Source organism: Lutjanus erythropterus, chromosome 23 (assembly GCF_056507025.1).
Source record: "Lutjanus erythropterus isolate fLutEry1 chromosome 23, fLutEry1.hap2, whole genome shotgun sequence".
Lineage (NCBI taxonomy): Eukaryota > Metazoa > Chordata > Actinopteri > Lutjaniformes > Lutjanidae > Lutjanus > Lutjanus erythropterus.
In genome coordinates this window covers 27,082,949-27,100,607 of record NC_139339.1, presented here as the reverse complement: position 1 = coordinate 27,100,607, position 17,659 = coordinate 27,082,949, and the positions used below count along the sequence as shown (strand labels likewise).

At 39.0% G+C, this 17,659-nt stretch overlaps 1 protein-coding gene across 1 annotated transcript; it reads left to right on the top strand.

Annotated features, from left to right (window-relative positions):
• The first annotated feature begins 3,591 nt into the window (after positions 1-3,591).
• On the top strand, positions 3,592-6,287 carry sstr1b (somatostatin receptor 1b). Its single transcript, XM_084711799.1, has one exon. The coding sequence runs from the start codon at positions 4,547-4,549 to the stop codon at positions 5,651-5,653; it is 1,107 nt and encodes a 368-aa protein (XP_084567925.1). The 5' UTR covers positions 3,592-4,546; the 3' UTR covers positions 5,654-6,287.
• Positions 6,288-17,659: the final 11,372 nt, after the last annotated feature.

Sequence of the window (17,659 nt, the reverse complement as noted above, 5' to 3'; positions counted from 1 at the left end):
TTTCTGCTCTGTGCTCCAATAATAATAACTTAGAATCTTGCATCTTTCAATTTTATTTAGCGGACACTTTGATCTGAAGTGACATACATCTGAAAGCTAATGCAACACAAGCCACGGTGTAGTCAGGAGAGAACAACATGAGCACATGCCATGAAGCAAAGTTCAAGTCTGTCAGGACGTACAGTAGGTGCCTACAGACAGTGCAAGTGGATAGAGTGCATAAGATTAAATGGATTTGTGTGTGTGTGTGTCTGTGTGTCTGTGTGTGTGTGCAGGTGTAAAGGTGTTCGTGAAAGTGCTGGGTTTTCAATCTTCTCTTAAAGACTGAGAGGGTCTCTGCCGATCGAACATGGTTTGGTAGCTTGTTTTTGGCTGAGTGAAAACCAGGGGTGCATGAACTTGCATGCGGGGAGGCTTGCCAGTAAGGAGCTGCAGAGGTCAATGTGTGATATTACAAGAACCTGAACCAGGAGTTGTGCTGCATGCTCAGATAGGAAGGGTCTTAATTTCTTGATGTACAGAGAAAAACACATGAACCTTGAATGTTAGCTGCTCATCAATCATGATGCCTAAGTTTCAGGCAGACCCTGTAGGTATGAGCTGGGTGAATTCGAGGTAGGTATTGATTTCTAGTTGTATAGAGGGACTGGCTGGGATGGCAAGGAGCTCAGTCTTGGAGAGGTTGAGTTGAAGGTGGCGATCTTTCATCCATGTTGAGATAGCAGCTAGGCATGACGAGATGTGAGCACAAACTGTGTGGTGTTCTGGAGGGAATGACAGGAAGAGCTGGGTACCTCTGTCACCTTTCTCCTTTTTCTGTAAAAGCAACAGGGTCACATCTAAAGTTAGGCTAATGTTTCCAAAATACTAGCTAGCTAGCTAATTTGCTAGCTTTTTCACACTAGATGTGAATATGTGTTGCAAGTCCCCGAACAGCGTCTTTTAACCATCTTCAAAATGTGTTTTTCTTTATAACAAAAAAACTGACCACATAACATATAAAAGTACAGGAAGCAGGAAAAGAGAAAGTTGACTGAGGTACCAAGCTTGCTGAACTGTCAAAGAGCAAAAAGGGGCGGGACTTATAGGGAGTTTCAATACATTCCTGACTAGGTCTATATTTTGAAATAGCAAACCTTTCATCTGCATTTTTGTAGCCAATAAGGCTATCCTGTCATGATTTGTTTTGTTTTTTTTAAATTGTCACTTCCTGTTTTATTTTGGGATGTTTTTTCTTGTGTGTGTTTGATGTTTTTACTTCCTGTCTTTGTCTTTTTTTCCTGCTCTTTTTGATCACCCTTCTCCTGCGAGTTCATCCTTTTCTTTTCATCAAGTTTCCTCATGTTTTCTTGTGGCTCTACCTTAGTGTTTGTTCCTCAGTGTGTTTTTGGCTTTTTGCCTTTTTTTTTTACTCATGTCTTTCCTGTCTCTCCTGTTGGGTTTGTTTTTGCTTTTGGTTTTTTATCTGGTTGGGACTTTTAAGCCTGACCCACAAGTAAGCCTTGTTTGAAACTGAGTTTATTAAATATCATTTATTAGCTGCTCCTGTCTGCCTTGAGTGTCTGCATTTGGGTCCAAACCTCTACGTCTTGAATTGTGACAACTGTGACAGTTGTATCTAACCACAAATGGGCCAATGACCACCATGACATCAAGGTTCATAGAGGTTCGTAGAGGTACTGAGCAGAACAGAGCAGGAGTTCGGAGTAATTTAGACTGACTTAAAGAAACATAAACCCCTTTGACTGAATGGATGCTATTATAATGTATTAAACATTAACAGTTAAAAAATAATACTAGTAGTTATTGGTGTAATATTTCAATAATATAACAGTACTTCTGCTGAAGTACACATTTTCATAACTCTTTCCACCACTCCATAAAACCATCTAGAGTTCCCTGATGAATGTGACGATGTGAACACTTGCGGGTCATAAAGATGGGAAACTTTATCATCACTATCATCCATCCCGTATGACATGAATATGGCGTTAGGTTGAAGTTTGACAAAGCTATGCTGGGGAACACGTGAAGGCAGATCTCCATTTACCAATAAGAGAAATAAAACAAACTTGTTTCACCAGGTTCAACAAATCTAACAAGACAGTTATAGAGATGTCAATGAAGTGAAATGGGCATGTCAGCAGAATCCCAGGAGGATGATCATCCAGGTAAATGACAGAAATCAACTCTGTAGGTTGACTTTCCGCTGGACACTTAGGGTCTGATATACGCAAACTTTATCACCTGCAAACAAATGTGTAAGCTCATCTACTAACAGTGCGCACTGAGGATTGCGTCTTTCAAATCTTCAAAACAACAGATACTGTCCATTTAGTACATTTGCCTTAATGAATATGCAATATGGGACATTTCTACCATAGTGTGCAAACTACTGGGAGAAGAAAGTGCAAACAGGTTCATTTAGCACATGCACTGCGATTTACCAAGCCTGATAATAATTTGTGCTGACTGTGACTGCATCTTTATTTAATACGTTTGAAAAGAAGGTGCTAAATGGCCCAACGGTGCACACAGATGGCTGCTGTTATTGTGTCACGGAGGAGACAATCTGATTTAAAGTCATTTCTCAAGAGCTGTTTGTAGTATGCATTTGCTTTTATTTTTATTCAATAATCCTTAACGCAGAAAAACAACATGATTAAACATAATTTTATTGTAGCCTATTTGCAGCCAAATGAAACTGAACATTCACAGCCTCTGTAGCCTAAAGAAATTCATTCTTTTCACCAACATTGCTTTTTCAACTGTTTTTTTTTTTTTGGCAAATTGTGCATTGCGCTCCTCTTGCACGCACCACGTGGACTGAGAGACCTCACCACTGCCTGTACCCTGTCTTCAATCCCTCTTGTTAGGGCATTTATGGCCATTATCAGACCAGATACAGCACAGTGCTTGTGCACTGCACAGCACAACTCATGCCTCCTGGATTTATTATTATCATTATTATTATTGCCTCTTCCACTAACATTTCCATGGGATCAAATTTCATTTTGCGCTTGCAGAAACACGTGCAAAATAAACAATACTGCTATCCCCACAGTGTTTGCACTTGTTGTCATTTACACAGTTATTCTTAGCTGATCATCCACAAAATGCACACCAGCCAAATGTGCAGTATATTAGAATGCACACGTAATTAAGCACGCTTTATTTGGGACCTTAGTAAAACTGTCCCTCTTAGTTATTACCCATGCAATCAGTATGGCTGCATACAGTGTGTATGTGAGTATGACAGAGTCTACAAGATGTTACACTTGTAAAATGACGCATACAGACACTCATTTTGCATCACATATGCAATACATTGAGAGTTATTCTTATGCAAATAATTACAGCAAAGCCTCAGATCATTTATTTGAAAAGCATCTTCAGGCTTATATATTCCTGGTGCAGTGGTGTCTCAGGAAAATGACTGCAGTGTCAGGTCTTCTTAAGTATGACTCACTTGTACACTGATGTTGTGCTTGGTGTCTGTCAGAGGCAAACTGAGTGACAGTTCTTTGTTTTCTCACAGGCTTTCGTAATTGAGGTCACAGAAAATGGGAGCATATTGTATCCTGAAGGGACCTTGCGATTTCTCTGCGCTCTGCTACGGCTGTGACACACTGTGATCAACGAGACGACGTGAGCGCATGAGCCAAACAACACCGCCTTTAAGTGGACACTCGAAGTGTTTTCACCTGACAGAATGTCCTGTTTCAGTTAACAGATGGAGTGTTGTTTGTACTGTGTCCAAGTGGTCTTACTCTCCTTTTCAGCACTTGCTACTGAATGCAACGGATGGACTTTAAGATGTATGTTTACTCATGAATAAACATGGATGTTAAATGATTGCCCACCAGGAGAGAAATTGCCACCCTGTTTCTTTATAGCTACAAGGAAAAGAAAGATCCAGGTTGTCTGAACCTTACAATTAGAAATCACTGACAAGCCAGGACACAGGAGAGCTGAGAGATTCAAGGACATATGAGTGACAAGGGGGAACAATGGATATTTTTTTCTTTCTTCGATGACTAAGAATATAAATAATATATGCTTTTGTAATATGAACATGACCCTGTCTTCTGTGGATTGGCTAGATAGGCTAGATGTTCCAGCTTCTGTATCTCAAAGAATTTCTCACTGAGGATTGATTTCAATTCATATTTTGAGATTTACATTTTATTAGGATTTCATCCCTTCATGATTTAATGAACGATTAATTAGTTAGCATTCAAAAGACTACAGATCCAGTGAAGTCTTTCTGGACATCTGTGCAATCCAGTACTCCTTGTCCATTCCTACAGTTGACAAAACTCGACTGGCCTGGGTTCGTGAGAAATGGTGTTCTGGAAAGGTTGCTAGATCAGAATTACTGACAAATGTAGGGGGCAGTGTAACCTACTGTTGATCAGTTATGTTTTAGGGTTGGATCTTTAGAATTCTGTGGGATTGCAAATAACAAGAGGCCCAAAGTTAGGTTTCCCTTCATCTTTCATTGGCTAACATCATTCAAACTTAAAGTTAGCAACCAAAAGTGACCATGGATTTCAATGGGAGCCAGGACTATGGATCGTATCCAACAGGACTGCCCTATAACACAAGCATGGACTATGAGGACTACTACCAGGAGCCTGATGCCAGTAAAATCATCATCCCATCCATTTACGCTCTTGTCTGCTGCGTAGGTCTTACTGGCAACGCCATGGTCATCTATGTCATTTTGAAATACGCAAAAATGAAGACAGCCACAAACATTTACATCCTTAACTTAGCGATTGCTGACGAGCTGTTCATGTTGAGCGTTCCTTTTCTGGCCACATCAGCTGCCGTTCGTCACTGGCCCTTTGGATCACTGATGTGTAGGTTGGTGCTGAGTGTGGATGGGATCAATATGTTTACATCAATCTTTTGCCTGACTGTGCTGAGCGTGGACCGTTACGTAGCAGTGGTTCACCCGATCAAGGCCGCCCGCTACCGCAGACCCACTGTAGCCAAAGTAGTCAACGTGTGCGTATGGGGGCTGTCGCTCATAGTCATCCTGCCCATCATTATCTTCGCAGACACTGTCCCAGCGCAGGACGGTGGTGTGGACTGTAACTTCTTATGGCCTGAGGCAGCATGGTCAGAAGCGTTTGTGGTCTATACCTTCCTGCTGGGCTTTCTGCTGCCGGTCGGAGCGATCTGCTTATGCTACTGCCTAATGGTGGCCAGGATGCGGGCAGTAGGGCTAAAGGCGGGCTGGCTTCAACGACGACGCTCGGAGAAGAAGATCACCCGCATGGTGCTTCTAGTGGTGGCTGTGTTCGTTCTCTGCTGGATGCCCTTCTACATCGTCCAGCTAATCAGCGTTTTCCACCGGCCCCCAGACCCCATGGTCACTCAGCTTTTTGTCATCCTCAGCTATGCCAACAGCGGTGCCAATCCCATCCTGTACGGCTTTGTGTCTGACAATTTCCGGCGTTCATTCCAGCGCATTGTGTGTTTCCGGTGGCTGGAGTCGGGGCTGGATGCAGAGCAGGTGGATTACTGTGCTGTAGCTTTGAAGAGACAAGCAACATGTAGCCCTCTGGATTTTCCAAAGGACTGTATGGCTTCTGATATGGTGTTTCGCAATGGGACATACACCTCCCGTACAACCACAGTGTAACATTCAGCCAGAACAGGAGCTAAAATGAGGTGCAGCCATGACCTCAACAGGAGTTTTCCAACCCTGGGGTTACACATGAGAGACTGACATTGAACTTTGATTGAAATACATGTGATGGAAAATTAAACTACTATACGTAGGTTTTGAATGTATCATTTCTATGTTATATCTCTTTGAGTACACAAGTGTGCCATACAGAGATTTACTTGACAACTTATGAACTCTTCAATTTTGGAAAAACTCATGAGAATTTTGGGGCACATGCCACAAAGTTGAACTAACCCTAAAAAAAAAGTTAATGGACGAGCAACAAATGTACAGTAGAGCAGCCGGTCCAGCTGGCTGACATGTCAGGAGAAAAACTGACAATGAAAAAGATGTATATAACTGTAAGGATCCCATTAGTTTTACAGTGGGCAAAGATGTACAGCACGAGTGATTGTAGGCACACAATGCTAATGTTCATTAACGTTTTGATTCTGCAATGTGGCCAGTTGTAGGCTTGAGCAACTGAAGGCGAGCAGCTAAGTGCAAATGTCAAATCCCATGTTTGTTTGTCAGAATGTAGTTGTTTATTCACAGAGACACTCCAATACAGCATCCAGTGGCACCTCTAAAATCCCCAAACTAAATAGTTCACAGTAAATAATTAATAATAATAATAATAATAATAATAATAATAATAATAATAATAATAAAATATATAAAATGTAACAATAACAGAGTTATGTTATCCTCACCAATCTGCTGCTCTTATTTTTTTTTATTTTTTTTGGGTTCGTTTTGTTTAAATTTATGAAAGTCCATTTTCACCAGTGTGATGAGAAAGAGATCCTGTAAATTATTATATGATACATCCTCGAAATATAGCTTATAAAATAAAGAGTTAGCATCTTAATAACGGGAAACTATTAAAATAATGACTTACATAATAAATCATTATTTTGCAATAGTAATGCATTATTATTATTATGCACTATCATTATTATTTTAAGATGCTAACTCAAAATTCTAAGATGCTAAGTCATTGTTTTGAGAATATTTCTCAATATTTTGAGATACTAAGTCATTACTTTAAGACACGAATTCATTATTTTAAGATAATAACTTCTTATTTTAAGAATGTTTTTAAATATTTTGAGATGCTAACTCATTCTTTTCAGAATGCTTATTATTATTTTGAGATATTAATTCATTATATTGAGATACTAATCATTTTAAGATGCTAATTCATTATTTTAAGATTTTATTTTGACATTTCCCATTATTTTGAGACACTAATTCATTATTATATAATGAATTACAATGAATTATATAACATATTAAGATACTAAGCTATTTTGAGAATGTTTCTCATAATGATGATTTACAATATCTCTTTCCCATCATATTGATGGAAATGGGTTTCCATATTAATTATTTCCAAGTGCTTTTACTTTGGCTCTTTTTGTACACTGCTAAAAACCTGCACTATTCATGCTAACATGCCATTCTGATCGTACATTTTCATATTTCTTAATTATATGACATTATATATATACACTTTTTGTTATTGCAGTGTCCTACACATTTACAGTTCCTTACTATACTGCCAATACATTACATTATTTTTGAGATATACAGTCTTATTTTTGAAGTATCTTTACTGTATTTGAATATAATTTGGCATAACTTGTATAAACTGTAATTTTTTTTATATGATTACCAATGATTATAAATTTTGGTGTAGTTAAGATCATACCAAGCCTTTTAAATTTCCTGTTTCTATTCCCCAGTATTGAAAAGTTGTTTGAAATTCTCACCACAACAAAATAAATGTATATCACTTGAAAACACAACAATTTTTACTGTGTGTTTTGGACACCTTGCATAAACCACAATGGACCAAACATGTGCTGTGCTCTAAGAGGAAATTTGTAAATGAAGGGTGCTACTGGGCATTATATAAAATCAGGAGGTATATAAATATGTTTGTACTGTCTTTAGCACTTTCAATCGATTGGAAGTTATATGAATGGACTGTTTAATTTTCACAACCTGTTGTTTAAATCTCTTTCAAACATTTAAATGTAATTGAACTAGTCTTATATGTAGTTGTTCTGCTGATTTCTGAAACACAAAGTACAATTCAAAATTGCTGACAAAATGATGTTTCAAGGGAAAGACAAGTTTCACCAAGTTTTATTTCATACTATAAAAGAATACTTTGGGGGTGGTGTGTGTGTGTGTGTGTGGGGGGGGGGGGGGGGGGGGGGGTGGGTGTACCGTGCCAGCTCCAAAACAGGCTTGTGCCGGCCCTGGATATTACACAGATGGGACGTTAAATTCTTAATGTGTGTCATTTTCTCCAGGGTTTCAAATGATGTTTAATTCTTTTTGTGTAAATTTCTGTATTTGCTGGTTCTATGTTTGTTAATTATTTGTTGGTGTATCTGTTTAAATTTGAGGTTTGTCTTTGCAAATTGAGCCGGAACTGTTCTGCTTCACATGCACAGCATTGACAGAAATGGCTGAAAAATAATGTATATGTTGAGTTCATGTTTCTAAATTACAAAGGCTCACAAAAGGATTATTTTCACCTGTGTTGTCTGGTTTGTCTAGATATGTTACAGGGAATGTCATCCCAAGAAAAATGGCAGAATTTCAGCAAGCGCCCCAAAACGACATATGCTTATATCCACTGTTGTTGCAGGTTTGTCAAACTCAATCACTGGAGGGGCCAGCTTATGAATTCATGGGCCAGATAAGCAGAACTTTCCTATTGCAGGTCAGACCCTGTGGTTCTACTGAGGTGGCAACAAATAACTACTTGAAATGGGCAGAAAATTAAAGAACGATTAACTACCCCCGTGGAATCCTGTCACACACCTAAGCAGTCCCTCCAGGATTTCATCTGATGTTTTGGGGAATGATGCGGCCTAAAATGCCTGAAAACACAGCAACGTTTCACCTTTATTAAAAAAAATTGCAATACATGGTATGTTTTTTTTTAGGCATTCTTGTTTTTTAAAGATTATTTTGGGGTTTTTGCCTTTGTTTGGATAGGGAGAGCTGAATATGTGACAGGAAAGTGAGCAGAGAGAGGGGTGGTGACATGGAACAAATAGATCACAGGTGGGAATCGAACCAGCAGCTGCTGCAGAGCACCAATAGCCTCAGGACATGGGATGCCCGTGCTACCAACTGAACTGTAGGGGTAGTTTTTAGGCATTTTACAATAAAATTGCAGGAGCAAGTAGAAAACTGCAAAAGAAAGAATTATATAATTCATTAAAATCAAATGCAGGTTGCCAGGCAAAACAAAACTGCACACTATTCTGAGTGTTCTAAGCAACCTAGAGCTTGAGCTCCGTGCCTGAAACCGACAGATTTGGGTTGGGCCAGGACTTATTTCTCACCTATTTCATTTGGGCTTTACTATATTTATTCATTCTTTCATTTATTATCATTTTTCTCCCTAGTTTAGTTGTTGCCAGTTCTATTTCCCTGCATGTATTGTCCCTATAACAAAAACATCGGGCTGTAGTCAAGTTCAGGCTGGAATATGCTAATGACAGTTGGGTTCGAGTCGGAGTCTGACGGAATTTTGTCAGCATCGACGGGCTCAAAGTAACTTCACCAGAAAGGGTCATGATAAAAAAAAATACTCAAAATGTTTTATTTGTAGAGGCATAAGTGCACCTGAGGGATATACCATAAAGAAGCAAAAGCTCAAACTCTGTCAAAACAGCAAATAAATTCTTAAATAAAAGTGCACAGAGCACTGATTAATGTCATTAACAATGACAAACTCAAACAAATTGACTGGTAGAACTTCTGGGAACAAAGAATGACTCGTCAAATTTGCGGAAAAGTTGCAAAGTTTGGGCAAAGTTGCAAGGTTGCGCAGAATTCACAGTGATTGGTTGAATTTGCATTAATTGTTGCAGTCACAACTTCCTGGAGGGACTGTCTAAGGTATCTAAAGGTAAAATGTGTGTTAATTTTAGAAAATAAGCTCTATTCTCATATCTAGGTACTTTAAGGGGAATATTTTCATCTGCCTGCACTCCTCTTGACTGCTGTTTTTTTGGTTGGACAGCAGCAAAGCTGACAGACAGCACTATGAACAACAAAGTCTGTGACTGACTGAGTGATGAAGACACGCCATTGGTCGATCAAGTGATGGCACTGGCATTGGCCATTTCAAAATTAATAGGCACAAACAGTTCTGACTTACATCCTTGGGAGGTAACACTTTATGCAAGAGGTAGTTTTGACAAAGAAGCTTTAAGCTTTGTTGCTCATGAAAGACACCGCGGCACAGACCCCTGCAGATGGTGCAAGAGCTTGTGTTGCTCACAGCAAGACAGTAGTCCACTTCCTGTGCAGATCATGAAGTTTGCCAGTCCCTGTATCTATTTCAAATTAAAAGCCCTTTAGTGTTTCATACACTCAAAAAGTGCTGGGTTGTTTGTTTAAACACTTTGCTACTAACATTCATTAACTAGCTAACTAGCTATGGGAATTTACTAAATGCTAGCTAGCTAACTATAACAAGTGCTTGTTAGGTGATAAGGCTATATCTGTGGTCTTTTGAATTTTGATATTTAATGTGTGGGGGACTCCTGACTTTACTGGTCCCCGATTTTACTGTCTCACTGCACATTTTTAAGGCTAGCAAGTTACCTAACATATATCCCAAAATATCTAACGTATGGTACGTGATGTTGCTGAATTGAAATAGGTTACCATGTGAAAAAAAAAAAAAAAAGTTAAGTCACTGTAAAAACTGAGCACACACAAAAACCTGCCGAGTTAAAAAATAATTCAACCACTGGTCATCTATGGGAAAGAACATATGTTGGGTTGGTTTGACCCAACCCGCTGGGTTTCACCACTGGACCCAATATATTGGTTGACATTAACTCTATTACTGGGTCAAATATTACCCATAAATTTTATTATTTTCTTTCATTGCCAAGGTGCTTATATATTCAATAATAATGATGATAATAATGATTTGTTTATTTGTTGCTTAATAATATAGTATGATGTATAACAATACTGTTGTGTAATTTACCATAAACATGCGAACATACGTAATTCAAAAACAGGTAACTGTTAATGTGCATATAATGACATTTTACAAATTTCTGACAAAACAAGTTACACTTTACACGTACAAAAAACACGGGCTGCAGTTTTCTTCTCTTTCACAAAGTGTCCATAGACATCAGCCACAGACTCAGGCACAGACCTGGAAAGAAACCCAAAACCAGTTTTTAGAATGACTTAACATTTTTTCATCTATTATTCACATGCTTACGTTAGGATATATGTTAGCTAGCTAACCTTACCTGAGAAACGAAATAATTAAGCCACCCACACATTAAATAATTAGCTAAATTTAAAAGGTCACAGATATAGCCTTATAATCAGCTAACAAACATTTGTTCACGTTAGCCAGCTAGCATCTAGTAAAAATTATATAGCTAGTTGGCTAATTAATAAATGTTGCAGAACAAAAGACACTAATCACAGTAAAATGAGCTTAACATGATGTTGCCACAGCTTATTAAAAATACAGCTCGGTGAAGTATTATTAACCTACCATGAAATCCTGCTCACTGTGTGCTCTGTGAAGCTCTGACTGAAAGAGAACTTTCTGGAAACAGAGGAAAATGGAGGGAAAATGAAAATGACCTAGCAGTTGGGTCAAAGTAACCCAGGATGTTCAGCTGTGAATGAACCTGTTACAGCATTTTTGTCCATTATGAGCAACTCAACAGTGTGTTTACAGTAACCCAAACAACCCAGAATTATGACCAAGCAGAATTAACCCAGCACTTTTTTGAATGCACAGTTATGTGTTTCATTCCAATTATACAGATCAGTGCTTAAAGCAACAGAGTTAATTCCATCCACTAAAGTAAAAAAAAAGCACACACACCAAAGATGGTGTCAGCAGCACCTCCCCGTCATCTGTACATTTTTTTACATACTGTTACATAAATATAATATTGTTTCATCTTGTTTTGTATCTTTGGCTATTTTCGTCTTGTTATGTACGGTGGCCGACAAGGACAAATGCCCTGCATATACAAAAACAAGTTACATACAGAAATGAGTTGCATATACAGAAGTGTGCTGCATATAAGAAAACAAATGCAAAAGGAAAACGCTGCATATCCATATTTGATTTCTTATTTGCAGTTATTTTCTGTATATGCAGCGTGTTTGCCCTTGTCAGCCACCGTAGTTACAACCTTCATGTGTGATATACACTGAAGGACACACCTGTGTCATTGTCTCATCCATTTAGGTTGAAATCAGTCTTGACGTTGGGAAGGTGGTGCACAATAATGCAAAATTAATATAATAAATTATTCCCCTCTGATACATTAAAACTAAAGTAACTAACCTGTTTTGAAAATGTAAGGAACAGAAAGTACGGATATTTGTGTTCAGATGTTGGGAGTACAAACAAAAAGTAAAAAATAATAATAAAAAATAACAAAAATAAATACTCAAGTAAAGTACAGATACCTGAAAACAAAAGAAACAAACTAAACTAAAGTAACAAAAGAGAACAGACAGTGTGAATGAAGAGAAACCACCAACATCAGCTTCATACCAGGGACGTTCCTGAGGACTCATTTTAATTCAGACAAGTCAACTAGTCAAACAGTAAGACAACACTCAGAAAGCAGTGTAAAAAGTGTGGCTAATGTTAGCAGTGCTAGCAGCTTGCAGGTTAATGTACGTGTTTGTTCTGAATGTGGTGTCTGTTAGCAGTGGCCCAGCTGAGCTCTTTCTGCAGGAGCTGGCAGACGAAGTGGTAGCACCTGAGCAGACCTCCACCACAGCCTACAAGTACCTGCCTTATCTCAATGGGCCTCATTAACTAACGTGTGTAGATGTGTTCTTACTGTGCGTGAAAAATAAGTTCCCACGCAAAGTCGCCGTCTGATTCATGAAACATGCGCACCAGCCAAGTTTGTTCTTACCTCCGTGTGTATGTTAGGTAGGTAGGCTTCTTTTTTTTTTTTTTATAGACATGTATTTATTGAGTTTTAACAACTTACAAAAACATTTTAATACAAGTCATATAACAGTCAAACTATAAAATAATCGGTCCAAAGGGACTAAAAACAAAACAAAACAAAACACAAAACTGGATAACGACATTGCATAATCATACACATCTTAGTATCACATGGTTAAGGTATCATCAGTTAGGGACATATCACCTTCAAGTTTCCAGTTTCCTCAACTTCACAGTTCCTTAAGAATGCAAGAAAGGGATTCCAAATCTCTTTGAATTTGGCTGATTTCTTTTTTATTGTATATGTTAACTTTTCAAGGACAAGGCATGCTGATAGTTCTTTCAGCCAGCGACCTACCGAAGGTCTCTTGACGTCTTTCCAGCAAAGAGAAATTAAGCATCTAGCTTGGACTAAACATAAGTCAGTAATTTTCTTCTCTTTGCTATTTAGCTTACAGTCCTTTGGATATAAATTAAGAATACAAAGTGCAGGACAGTCGGGTACTGGATTCAGGGTCATCTGAGAAATGCATTTTAAAGTCTTTATGATTTTTCACCAGTATATTATAGAGTAAGGATATCTGACCCTTGCCAGTACAGTTATTCACTGCTAGGTTTTCTAATATGGACAAAGGGGGATGTATATAAGAGTGCATCCGTGCATAAACAAAACTTCTTAACTGTAAATATTTAAATAAATGTGTCCGAGGAATATCATATTCATTTCTGAGTTCTTCAAATGAAGCTAGTTTGCCTTCCTTATATAGATCCATAACTTTACAAATACCTTTTGTAGCCCAAATTCTAAAACCTTGGTCTTTTCTGCCAGGAGAGAAGTTATCGTTCCCCCCATATTGGTGAAAAGCCTGAAAAGTCGATTCACCAAGAAATGACTGTACATTGTGCCAGACATCAATTGTATTTCTCACAAAAGGGTTATCAGTAAGCCACTTCAATTTTTTGACAGATGCAGAGTATAAATAAGTGTCAAGTCGTAGGCCTTTAGTGCAAATACTCTCAATTTGTACCCATGGTAAGTAAGGTTCAGGCGAAAACCAGTACATTGCAGCTCTAATTTGAGCAGCCCAGAAATACCATTGTAAATTGAGTAATTGTAACCCTCCTCTGTCATATGGCAGGTAAAGAAGTGATAGTCTCAACCTTGACCTTCTATTATTCCAGATAAATTTTATAAATAGTTGTTTCATTTTTGAGAAGAACTGTGGTGGTGGGGATAAAGGGACCGATTGAAATAGATATAAAAACTTTGGTAGTATATTCATCTTGATAACATTTATACGCCCCAATAGAGAGATTGGCATTGATGACCAACTATTCATGGATTCAGTTACTGTGGAAATCACAGAATCATAGTTACAGGGTACTAAAATCTTTAATGGTTGGGGTAATGGTGATACCAAGATATTTAAATCCATTTATTGCATTATTGAAAGGGTGGTTTATCACCGGATTTATTTGCTCCTGCTTGTTCAAAAACATGATAGAGGATTTTGTTTCATTTACTTTAAAGCCTGAGAATTTTCCAGATGTGTCAATTAAGTTAGTCAAATTAAGAATTGAGTTGTTTAGATCTGTTAGAAGTAAAAGGGTGTCATCAGCATACATTACAATGCGATGTTCAGTGTCCAATAGTTTTATACCTGAAATTGAGGGGTTTGACCTCACCGCTATTGCAACGGTTCCATTGCCAAAACAAATAGAATTGGCGAGAGAGGGCACCCCTGACAGGTACCTCTTGTGAGCTTGAAAGGGGAAGATATTAAGTAGTTGGTGGACACCTCTGCCATTGGGTCAGTATACAGTGTCTCAGCCCATTTTCGAAAGTAATTACCAAGGCCAAAGCGAGATAGCACATCAAATAAATATCTCCACTCCACTCTGTCAAATGCTTTTTCAGCATCCAAAGACAGAATGGCAGTGTCAGGGGCTCCCTCCCATGCATGTATCAAATTCAATACCCTTCTAACATTATGGAAGACTTGACGGTTTTTCACAAAACCATTCTGATCTAGATTGATCACAGTTGGGAGTACCGGTTCCAGTCTTCTAGCCATTACTTTAGCGATAATCTTAGCATCTGTGTTAAGCAGTGAAATGGGTCTATATGAAGTGCAATTGGTAGGGGACTTATTGGGTTTCAAAATAAGTGTTATCCGCACGCTCCTCAGGGAATCTAGGAGACGGCCTCCTCATACATACCTAAAAGACGTTCAATTAATTTATCTTTAAATATCTTATATATATCGACTGGGAGACCATCAGGGCCTGCGGCTTTACCTCCCCTCATATTGATAGGTAGGCTTCTTTATTGTCCCCTCAGGGAAATTTGTTGTGCAGCAAGAGTTTACATAAAAACACAATATAAAGGGGCCACATCATCAACAACAGCAACAACAATAAATGCAAATCATGAGATAAAAAAACACATACTAGTTCAAGGGAATGGAAAATTAATAAAAGTGTAAGTGTAAGAATGCCTTCATACAAAATGTGCCATGATAATGCAGGACTGCACACAAGTTGCTAGCTGCTATTGAGCATATCTATAGCACCTGGAATGACAGAGGTATGAAATATTTTACTCCTCCGAACAGGTGACCCTAATGGCAGCAGCTCAAACTCCCCCTGAGGTGGGTGGTCCTGACAGACCAGTATAGCATTATAGCATCCTAAAGGGGCCTTCACATGATGAGAAAGTTCTTCCGGACTCACTGCGAGATAGGGTGCAGAGAGGCGAAGCACAGCACTACAACCGCTACGTCCTGTATACAAATGGCTGAGGTAACTTTAGCTCTGGATGTAGCTAAGTTCATAAACTATATGATTCAGAAATCTTATAACCCAAACTGACTGTTCACATTTTGCCAGGTGTTTACTGGCGAGTTCGTAGTTTGTTTTTAATGTTGTTACAGAGTTTGGGGAACCCTGAAACACATTTATTAGGTCATGTCTGGAAGGGAACCCTTGATTTGCGAAGTTCTCGTGAGATTTTTCTATGTTGTCCCTTCATTGTGATGTTAAAATGATCACTCTGGTGAGATCTTCCGCAGTTCTGGGGTTCCTTTCAAGACTTGACCATCAGTCATTAGGTGTGTTTGAGATGAACTGCGCCTTGCCTGGAGACCAAACGAGATCAGGCCGCCACAGCACGAGGTGGAGACAAGAAGCTGCAGTCAAGTTGGACAGTTTCCAGCAGACTTCAGAGAGGATACAGGAAGAGACACTAACATCCTGTTAGATCACCTGTAGGTGAAGTTTGTAGACCATGTTCATAGCTGAAGCAATAAAGTGTGTTCTTCATTTTTGATTGAAACAGAGTTGAAACAGAGATCCTCTTCTGTTAAGACTGATATATCCAGTGTTAAATATTACTGTTACACAGAACATTTTTATTATATACAACACGTGGCATTTGTTGTCAAAATCAACAAACAAATCTCGTGAGCTTATCGTTGCCCATGTGTGCATGACATCAGAGCAAGTCGGGATCAAGTCGGATACAAATCTAACCGGCATGCATTGTGCGGCGACTGCCGCTGATCAATTCTGCGCAGGCCTGGCTCATCTCGACTGCACCTACTGTCTCCTCTGCCTGCATCATCACATTCAGCTGTTATCTTATTGGTTGCGCTTTGAAAGGTCAGCGGCAAACAAGGTCAAAGTTCAAATAATTTCAACTTTGAGTGCAGTGGTCAGCGGCAGATACGAGCGGTGCGCTATGCCGAGGGTAGCGGCGCTGCTCTCTATAGGAAAACAATGGGACAGCCAGCTGATAATGTGTTGGGGCCTTAAGTATCTGCCTGTTATAAAATGCCAAGAGCTTGTTCTGACTCCTTCCTGGGATTTTATTAGAACTTTTTAGTTTTTCATATCGAAGTTGATTTCTACAGGACAGATTAAGGTTTCCAAATCAGGCAATAATACAGAAATTTAAAACAGATTCAGTGAAACTCCTGTAAAAGTGTCATCATCTCAGTGGAGACATTAAAGGAGTTCATTTTCCTCAAGAAATGAAGTCTCTGTTGGACCTTTTTTCGAGGTATGTCTCAACTACTTCAATATCAACACCTTTTACAACAGTTGGCAGAGGGCTTGGTGGTGATTTCCTAAAATCAATCACCATGTTTTTCGTTTTAGACAAATTTAGATGGAGGAAAGACTCATCATACCAAAGCACAAAATCATCCACAACTGGCCCATGATCCTGTTCCTCCCCTTCAAGAAGGCTAACGATAACAGAATCATCAGCAAACTTTAACACGTTAACTCACACACACCGTGGTTAGTGAATCAGACTCATTCTAAACTGACGGGTTCATACCTGCTGCCTGCCATCTGCATACTGACATGCCCCCCTTTTCTCTATATAAGGAAATATTTTGCATAGAAAAGCATCATAGATGAAGCGGCGAAGTCGTCGTAACTTCACATTCAGGCTGACTCAGGCGTTGATGCGGTGTGTGTGGGTGTTTATTTGTGTTTAGAGCTGAACCACTGTGAAACAGTCAGGCAATGATGTTTTATTCCTCTGATTCACCTGCTTTCCACCGCCGCCTCCCCCCAACTCAGTCTGTTCCTCAGACACACCGCTGCACTGCCCGTGTCTGAGGAGGAGAACAGAAAAGACACCTTTGCGACTCATATTAAAAACTCCTAGGGCTGCAATAACCGAAGTGGTGCAATGTTTCGTTGTGTCCCAGGAGGAATGGACTGTGTCTCAGATGAAAAAGACATGGTTTGACATTAAAGTTGATGCAGAAAAAAGAAAAACACTGTCTCCCTCTCCTAGGCTTCACATCTCCTGGGTTTTTGGTTTTGTTTTCTTCTGCATTCAACATCCACACATTCCACTCACTGCTGATGCCTCAATCTCCACACCTCATACTTTTGTAACCTTAATCTGGACACTTTTACCTGAGCTGTCTCCTAAATAAATAAGTCAGACAGCTTGTAATGAA